The sequence below is a fragment of the Alligator sinensis genome, unplaced genomic scaffold, assembly GCF_000455745.1.
Source record: "Alligator sinensis unplaced genomic scaffold, ASM45574v1 scaffold647_2, whole genome shotgun sequence".
Lineage (NCBI taxonomy): Eukaryota > Metazoa > Chordata > Crocodylia > Alligatoridae > Alligator > Alligator sinensis.
In genome coordinates, this window is record NW_005841832.1 from 2,415,798 (window position 1) to 2,425,175 (window position 9,378).

Here is a 9,378-nt window from a genome sequence, read left to right on the forward strand (position 1 = left end):
CAAACCCAGCATGCACCAGGGCCCGCCCTGGCATGCCTCGTCCCACTGCCCCAGTACCCGGTTCCCATAGCGGTCCATGGACCCGCCTGCTCAGCTGCGGAGATAGGACCCAGGAGCCTTAGGTCCCGCCCCCGCCCTCCATTCCCAGAGAGCATCTTTCTCCGCACCCTCGGGGCTGGGACAGCTGGTCACACCAGGCTGGTGAAGGCAATGGAGACCACGGTCCCTTCCTCCCCTAGCCTTGAAGTTACACTCACTCTTGGGCCTTACTGCGCTGTTGGCATATTTAATGTTTCCTTCATATGATGGCACCCCACACCCGCCCCCAGCCCTCATGGCTTGGCCCAGATCCCTTAGTCTGTGATGCTTTTGGTTCTGACCATATCAGCACAAGCGAACACATCCTCCATGGCCCTGGCAGGCTGAAAGGGAAATAAGGAAGAGTGGTCATAGAAGCTGGTCTTCAGGGTTCAGGGCTCCCAACCCTGCCCGGGGAATGCTGGGACTACTTCCCACAAGAAAGACTTAAGGCTCTGAATTATCCCCACCCCTCAATTCCTCCAGGAAGGCACCTAGCCCAGGCCCCCACCCCCAAACACTGATGGTCCCCAGCATGAGTTGTGCCTGCAGCTCCCAGGGCTGACCAAACACTAGATTATCACAGGATTCTCCTTCATCCAGGAGGGATGAGATCTGCTTACCCAGCAGGCTGCTCCAGAAGGCGACAAAAGTAGCACTCCCTGTGACAGCTCCAGGGAAAGCCGGATTCCTCCGACTGCTGGTGACAGTGAAGGCCTGGCCCCCTGGCCCACTGGTCGGGCCTGTCACTTCTACCTCCACCACATGACAGTCTGGGAGGCTGCAGGGGCAGGGAAGGCAATAGGGGCACAGAGTGAGGGGGGCTGATGTACAAGGGTGGAGAGTGTTCAGGGTAGTGTTGAGAAACCCAGAAGTGCAAGACGGTATTAGGGATTCAGGACTGGCTGGAGGGTCTCAGGGATGCAGGAACCCAGGAGTGCCAAGAAGTGCTTGGAAGGGAGTTGGGGCAGCTGGGAGCTTCTGTGGGTACGGAGCAGTGCCAAGGGGTCTGGGGTGTGAAAAGCAATACTAGGGGATCCAGGGGAGGGGACAGACAGCTGGAGTCTGGTGGTGCAAGGCAGTGGCAGGAGGTTGCTGTGGAGTGGGGGTACAGGGTGCTAGGAAGATCCAGGGGAGCGCAGACCACTGAGGCCCTTGGGGTGCAGGGCAATGTTGGAGGCTCCAGGGAGCTGGGCAAAAGCCAAACTCACCTGGGGTCAGCAATGAGGCAGCCCTGCACCTGGTCGAAGCCCAGGCTGGGAGCAGCCATGCAGGCAGCTGCCATGGTGTTGACATTGTTGGGGGCCAGAGGGCAGAGCTCCCGCACAGGACCCTGGTACAACACAGTCCGCATGGCCTGTGCCCCCTGCAGCCGCACCTGCAGCTCCCCCTGCAGCCGGAAGCTGTCAGGGTGCTTCAGCATTGTCACCTTGAGGCCCTGGAAAGCGACAGCAGGGTCAGACCTGGAGGAGATGCAGCCTTCACCTCACAGAGTCCTCCCCAAACCCTGCTTAGCCCCAAGCAACAGAGACAGCCCCCTAATTCCCAGCAGGGCAGAGAGCACCCCAAAACCCCCACCCAGCCCTGAGGTGCACAGTCCCGTCCCCCCCGTCTGCCCCTGAGCCCAGAGTCAGCCTCTCCTCCCCAACCCAGGGCCACATGCCCCCCAGGCAGGCCCCAGCCCCCACCTGCAGCATGCCCCTGTCATCCATGCGCTGGATGTCCTCCCCGCCCCACAGTGCCCCCCGGGGCACATACAGGGTGTGTCCCCCACGCCGGGCAGCTTCTCGCAGCCGAGTCTCCGTGGCGTGGTCAGCCAGGGCTGTAGGGGAGCCTACCTGGCAGAGAAAGCTATTTGTAGGAGGTTGCCTAGAGCCACAGCCCCATGGGCACCCCCAACCCTTTGGGGCACCCTGTTTTTTCCTGTAGCCCTCTCCATTTCCCAGGGCAACACCCTTACCATCCACAACACCCCAGGGCACCCTGCTTTCCCCCAGCACTCCTTTGGCAACTGCATAATGCCCAGGGTAACCAGGGAACACCCATCTATCTCCCCATAGGCCGCCTCCTGCCAGACACCCCATAGCATCCCCACCTCCATAGCATCCCCATTCGCACTGGGAGCCCCCCTGAACCAACTCCTCCACAATACTCCAGTGCCCCTAGAGAATCCTCAGGGCTTCATCCCCTCTCGCAGTACCCCCCTCCCCCCCACCAGCCTCATGGTGTCACTGCTGCTGGGCTGGGCCAGGACCTCACCATGAAGTCAGCATGGGCCAGGAAGGCCTCTCCATGTTCCTGGGCAATGCAGGGATGTGCTACTTCTATAACCAGATCTACAGCCCTGTGGGGACAAGGTAGTATAACAGTAGGAGTCAATGGAATCCTTGCCTTCCCTGTGCCAGGCCAGTGCTCATGCAGCACCCCAGGAGCTTGCTCAGTACTCCCTCCCACCGCTCCTTGGAAAAGTCTGTCACTGGCAGGACACAACCCACTCGTGCCCCACCCCAGCACCTGGCTCCAGTGAGCCTCAGGGTGGCCATCTGAGCCTAGATACCACGAGCCCAGGGACCCACCTCTGCTCTCCCCCACTGCCCCTGGGGATCAGTCCTTATGGAGGCTCCGTGGAGATTTCAGAGGGGCTTTTTGAGGCCTACTTGAAGTTCAAGGAAGGTCCCTATTAGGGGGGGCTCACCTCTGGGGCACCCCAGCCAGGTCCAGCAGCTGGAGCGTAGAGGGAACCTGCCCTTGCAGCTTCCGTGAGTCCCGGTTCCAAACAAAGGCAAGTTCCAGGCCGAGCTGGAGGCCATCATCCTGCAGCCTCTGCACCAAGTATTGGCCTGAAGGCAAAGGGAGCATCACAGACGCCACGGGCAACTCCCTTGGAGTCCTTTGCAGCAGCTGCCATCGTGATGTCCGGGGCTGGGCAACACCCCGATCCGCTTGCCCCTCACCCCATCCTGAGCTCCCACACATTGCATCAGTTCATCCAGCTCATCCCCAGCCAGCCATTGGGACTCCCTCTATGGAAGCAGCAGCCCATCCCCACCAGGGCCTATGGGCCCAGACTCCCAGGAAGCAACAAGCAGGGGGGGCAGGGGGAGCAACACACCTAAGTGTCCAAAGCCTACGATCCCGACCCGGCGCCGCCTTGGCCCTGCGGACATCCTTGGTGACTTGGGTCTGGGCCAAGACACAAGAACACGTAATGTTGTGGGGGTAGGGGGTATGTGCCAGGTGGGATACTGTCCTAGGGTGGTCAGAGAGGGTGATTCCCCCCCTCCCCCCCCCCAACACATACACACACATACACATACACACACAGTACTGTGGGGCAAAAAGGGGTCAGAGGGGACCAGGCCATTGGACTACCATGATACTTGAAAGCTTGCCTATGTCTATACAAACCATACACTTGATCCAATAAAAGAGATCACCCACAAGAATTATTGCCTTTTGTAAATCTCCTGGGCCATCATGACAATAACACCACTTCAACACTGCATCTATCTATCTATCTATCTATCCCCATGCGCTGTCTTCCTGTCTATGTATCCAACCCCATGCACTGTCTATGCATCCTCCCTTGTGTACACCTTCTCTCTTTCTCTACACCTCTCTCCATCCATCCCTGTGTATATCTTTCTCTCTATCCCCATACGTTTCTGGCTGCCTATATATCCATCTATCCATCCTCATACACTCAATCTACCCATCTTTCCTTGTATATACCACTCTCTCTACCCCATATACTTCTGCTGGTCAGTCGCCACACATACATGTCCCAGCAGGGTTGGTGCAACATTCCCAGGGTCTGTAGGACGCTGTCCTGAGCCTGTTGCAGCCCCTGCTTCAGCCGCAGTGACTTGTGGGCCAGAGACCTTTGCCCCGTCCTCACGAAGGCAAAGTTAATGGTCAACCCAGAGTGATCCACTTATAAAAGCAGTCAGACATGTGGCAAGTCAACTCCCACCCTTTCCCCATAATGCCCCCTCCAGTGCCAGGACCCCCTGCATTAGTTTGCACTGGGAAGACCATGGGACCACGGAGCTGCACTAACTGGATGCACACTGATGCAGTGTGACTAGCCCGGCAGAAGGTGGCACTACAGGCCTGTGAGACAGAACTGCTGGTGCTGCAGAGGCAGAGCAGAAGGACCCAGTCACTCCTCACCAGGCTCTGCAGGGCCCAGGCCAAACCCCACTCACTGTCCTGTAGCCAGGGCCAAAAGCTGAGTGCTAATGCTCCCCTGGGGCAGCACTGGGGAAGGAGCCCCCAGTAGACAGGAAAGGACACAGAAGGGAGAACCACATAGCTACAGCTCTCCCTTAGCCTCAGTGTCTGTCTCCAGGGTTCCCAGCTCTGGAAGAGGAAGATGGGATTGGTGGGTTAAAATAAAGGGGGGGCTGCTCTTCCTGGGCCTCTCCTACCTAGTATCCTTTGGGTCTCTGAGCCTTGGTGCCACACAGGTCCCTGAAACCTGGTGTTGTATGGATTGCTATGTCCCAGCTGTGAAGTGCTCAGGCCAAGGACTGTGATCCCCTGTAGGGAACCTGTGTCTCCCCTTCTTCCCCAACCTCCCCCACTCACTCTGCACCCAGTGCTCCAGGACCAGGGCTGCTCTGATGCTGTACTGCAAAGGGACAAGTAGCAGCTCCAGGTGGCTGGGAGTGCTGCCCCCATCCCTCCAGCACTGGGCCACCTGTGGGGGCTATCACTGCTCCAGCTCAGGCCAACACATGGCATCAAATAATCCCAAGCAGAGCAGGGTCAGGTGTCCAGTGAGAGGCACTGCACTGCCATTCCTCAAGCCCCAGTGGGGTCGCACAAGGGCTGAGGAGCCGCCTAGAAATGAGTTGCACCCCATCACAACAAGTTCAGCAAGGCCCTCACCTACATGAGGGTAGCATAATGCACAGGATGTACAATGCCACATGCCCACTCACGGCCCAGCATTGCTCCCCAGCACACAGCACAAGGAGGCAGGCAGTCTGCACCAGGGCCCCGTCTGCCAAGCCAGCAGGCACCAGGCAGAGACCCTGGGAACGGTGAAGCCCAGCCTAGCTGGGGTTGCAGGTGTGTGCACATCTGTGCAGACTTCTTTTTGTACTCATGAATGCACATTGAGGAGGGGGGTGGGGAGGGAGGAGAGAGGGTGGGGCTGGCTGGCTGGATAGATGGATGGATAGGAAGGGTGTATGGGGAAGGATGAATGGTTGGCTGGATGAAGAAGGGTGTGTGGGAAGGGAGGCAGGGAGGGATGAATGGATGGAGGGTATGCAGGGCTGAATGAATGTAAGGAAGAGAAGGTGGCAGGGCCGGCTGGCTGGCTGGCTAGACAGATGGATGGCTGAAGGAAAAGAAGGGTGCTGCGACTGGCTAGCTGGAGGGGGAATTGAGCCGAGTGTAGGGATGACTGGTTGATAGCAGTGGCTTGAAAGCTGTGCACAGAGATGCAGACACTGGGAAGCAAGGGACTGGTGGTACAAGGGACAGATGTCCAGAGAGGCCTGTATCTCTTTCACCTGGAATGTGAAGCCACCCCGAGGCTTGTCCCATCACAGCTGTATCATGGGGACTTCCCCTCTATCCCATGGCGAGGCATGGGGAGGGCCAGGGATCAAGCAGCTGCATAAGGCAGATCAGTGCCCAGGCCAGCCCCACAGCTTCTCCATCCCCAGGCTGTGAGCTGAGTGAGGGGCACCGTATCCCACCCATCATGTCCCTGCCCTTCCCCCACCCCCAAGCAAATCTCTGGAGCCTGGGGAGCATCATACCCAGGGCCCCCATCTCAATGGGGCTGGGAGGGCCGCATGCCCCCCATGTATCAATGGGGCTCTCACTGGCTCAGCCCCGCTGCCAGGCTGCTCTTTTCATTCCGTGCCAGCGTCGGCATGGCAACCAGGGGGCTGCCAGAGAGCCAGCCCTCCCTCCTCCCCATGCCATCCACACTCCGGTGACCGAACAGAGAGTGCTGCACAGGGAGATTGGCAGGGGGCGGGAAGAGGGGGCAGCAGCAGGCAAGTGTGCTCACAGCAGTCTGCACAAGGCACAAGTGTGTGACTGTGTGTTTGTGCCAATGTGCACAAGGGCATGTGTGTGTGTGTGTGTGTGTGTGTGTGTGTGTGTGTGTGTGTGCAGTCTGCACCAGGACACTAAGACATGTGTGGGTGTGACTGTCAGTCTGCACAGGGGTGTGCGCATGTGTGTGCATGCATGTGTGTGCGCATGCATATCTCCATGCCTCTGTGTGTGAACAAGGGCATGTGTGTGTGTGTGCGCGTGCGCGTGTGTCTGCACATGGGCACAGGTACTCACGTATGTTTGTGGGTGTCTGTGTCAATCTGCACAAGGCACGTATGCATGTGTGTACAGTTAGGCCAATGTGTACAAGGGCATGTGTATGTACAGTCAGTCTATACATGGACATGTGTGTGTGTGTGTGTGTGTGTGTGTGTGTGTGTGTGTGTGTGTAATCGTGCCAGATCAACAGCAAGAGGGAGAGAAACAGGGCCAACCTGTTCAAGAACACATGCATGTCGGTTTCCAGTGTCATAGAGGCACATATGTACACACATGAATATATGTAAGTGCATCTGAGTGCATGCATACACATAGGATTGTGTTTCTTCATGCATTGGTATGCATGTATTACAGGGCACCTATCAATCCATCTACATCTGCATGCCTTCATCTCCCAGCACTAGTGTGGTGCACACTCCTGACTCCACATCAAAGATTCTGTGCCCACATAGAAGATTCCAGTTCCATGCGTGTGATTACGCAGGCACACACATACACTCACAGCGCTGCCATTAACCCTGTGGGCTCTTACGCACACATCGGTGACATCATTTCAGTGAGACCGCACAAGCATGATCTAGAAGTGTGTGCACACATGCCTGCATGAGAGAGACACGTTACCTGTAGTTATAACTGGGGGGTCGTGCGTGGATATGACTGAGGGAGAAGCAGTGTTATCTGGTGGTTATAGCACAGGGCCTGGAGCCAGGGCTCCTGCATTCACAGCTCTGCCCCCATCTTGCTGTGGAAAGGGTCCCTGTCTTTCTCTCTCTAGGCCTCAGTTTCTCTCCTGCCCTCTACCTGGGCTGTGACTGCTCTGTGGCAGGGGCAGTTCCTAGTAGGCCAGCCAGCGTCCCACTCTTAGTCCCAGGGGTATCTGCGCAGCACAGCAAGGTCTCAGTGGCAGAAGGATCTATGCCCTGCTTATCCCAGGAGTGTCCCCATCTCAGGCACAGCAATAGGTCCATTCAGGGCTGAGGCAACACCTGTTCGTCCTCTAGCACTGTCCCCATCCTCACCAGAAACTCCAGCCATCTGCATGAAAGCAAATGTCCCACCCCACATAACTGCCTTGTCCATCTCCCCTGCTGCAGGTCCCTGAGCAGAAGCAAGGCTCCCACTGGCTGCAACTTGGAAATAAAAATAATCAACAAATCAACAAAGCCTGAACCCCCACCCCCCTCAGCCCCCAGCCCTGACAGCCCCAGCTTCAGAGCAAATTACAGGCTGCAGGTGCTAATTACTGTGGAATAGCGCAGGGACACAGCCTGCTGCCCACGGGCCCATGTCTCTGGTGAAAATGGGGTAAGTAGTTGGGGGGGAGGGAGCTGTAGGGCTCCATCCCAAACAGCTCTGCGGTCCCTCATGATGAGATCCTTTTATCCATGGAAACAGGAGCCCTGTCAACCCTGCCCCTCCCCTCCCCCTTCTCCACGGATGGCCAGGGCAGGGGTCTCAGCCTACACAGAGAAGCAAGTGCAAGGCCCCATACAGCCAGGTTTGCTGTCACAAAGCTGTGCAAACACACATATATGAGGGGAGGAGCTAAGAGGCCCTTCATTAACCCCTAGCCTCTCTTAACTCTCCCTTGCTCAGCCCAAGGCATCACTACTAGCCGCTTCTATCCCTTCTGCCTTCTCCAAAGCAGCAAGGACCCAGGAGTCCTGGCTCCCAGCATCTCCTGCACTAATTAACAAGATCCATGATCCACCCAGAGCTGGGATACAAGCACCCCTGTCTTTATCTCACTACACCTCCCTGCCTTTCCAGGGCCAGCATAGAACTCAGGTGTCCTGGCTCCCAGATCATTGCTGCTCCCCAAGCAGAGCTGCCTCAGGAGGTGGACCCCTCCACACCTGTCTTGCTGTGAATCTCAGCACCAGGAGAGCCAGAACACCTGGGTTCAATTCCCGGTGGGCTATTTGGCTGGTCACATGTCGCCCTGATTGTCTGTGACATGGAGTCTGGCTGTGCTACAGGGTGAGTGTGAGTCCTTGCAGAGATGGGCGTCATGTGAATGCGCAGAATCGGGTGCGTGGAGACGGATGGATCAACAGAGGGATGTGCATGGCCAGACAGAGGTGGGTATCCAGAGACCAGTATACAGACCAAAGGGTGTGTATGCACTGATGGCCAGACTGCCAGAAGGGTGGGGAAGTGGAGGCTGATAGGCCCTAAGGCAAATACCACCCACCCACCATGGGAAATCTGCCGCCTCCCCCCCCTACTCCAATGACCTCCCAACCTACCTACAGTGACCAGCCTGGTGCTCACACTACATGGCTCCAGGCTCCATCATGATGCCAGCATATCCCTATCCACCCTGCTTCAGGGGGGCACCACACAGAGCTGCCAGCAGTGCCAGCAACCCTGCAGCCAGTGGAGCAGGGTTTTGGGGGGGCAGCTGGCTCCCCTCCCCCCACAGCAATAGTCCAACTCATGCTGCCAGCCCCAGTGATGACAGTGGCGGGCGGGGTGGCATGGGCAGGGACAAGTACAGCTGTAAGCGATGCTCCTTCCCCTCACTGCCAGCTCAGGCCAGCAGTGACAGGCTGTAATTCAGCCAGACATGCTCAGGGGGGCCCAGGAACAAGCTCACGTGGCAGCAAGCAGCAGGAAGGTGCTGGGGAGAAGGGAGAAGGAATTTCCTGAAGCCATAACCCTACCTGGTGCCAAGGTGGGTTACCCACAATGTACTGCACACTAGGCCAGGGCACATTACCCATAATGCATTGCACACTGCCCCCCCCTCTCCTCCCCCATAACCCTCCTTGTGGATGGGATGCAGTTGACCACAATGCCACAGGTGCCCCTTTCTGCCTCTGTGGAATCACTTGCCTGGGTATCTCTTAGAGGTCCTTTAACCTTGCCATAAAACTCCTCCCTGACAGCAGGCAGGGTCTCTCAGAGCTGTCCCCAAGGTCACAGAGAGGACAGAGCCAACAAGTCACCTTGTGGCAGTGCCAGGGGCACAGTCACAGGGCACTGTGTGGCCCA

The 9,378-nt window shown here is 57.4% G+C and overlaps 1 protein-coding gene across 1 annotated transcript; it reads right to left on the bottom strand.

Annotated features, from left to right (window-relative positions):
* Positions 1-12: 12 nt before the first annotated feature.
* On the bottom strand, positions 13-3,954 carry ASPDH (aspartate dehydrogenase domain containing). The gene is made up of 8 exons (XM_014527937.2): positions 3,858-3,954; positions 3,191-3,261; positions 2,774-2,918; positions 2,338-2,422; positions 1,767-1,916; positions 1,290-1,516; positions 702-859; positions 13-422 (listed from the first exon to the last, which is right to left on the bottom strand). The coding sequence occupies exons 1-8, from the start codon at positions 3,881-3,883 to the stop codon at positions 385-387; spliced, it is 900 nt and encodes a 299-aa protein (XP_014383423.1). The 5' UTR covers positions 3,884-3,954; the 3' UTR covers positions 13-384.
* Positions 3,955-9,378: the final 5,424 nt, after the last annotated feature.

Bases quoted from the DNA above. Each gene is read 5' to 3' on its own strand.
- ASPDH (XM_014527937.2), bottom strand. From the start codon at position 3,883: ATGTTGCACCAACCCTGCTGGGACAT. The intron at 3,262-3,857 runs GTATGTGTGGCG...GTCTTGGCCCAG, and splicing joins CACCAACCCTGCTGGGACAT to ACCCAAGTCACCAAGGATGT. The intron at 423-701 runs GTAAGCAGATCT...TTTCCCTTTCAG, and splicing joins CTTCTGGAGCAGCCTGCTGG to CCTGCCAGGGCCATGGAGGA.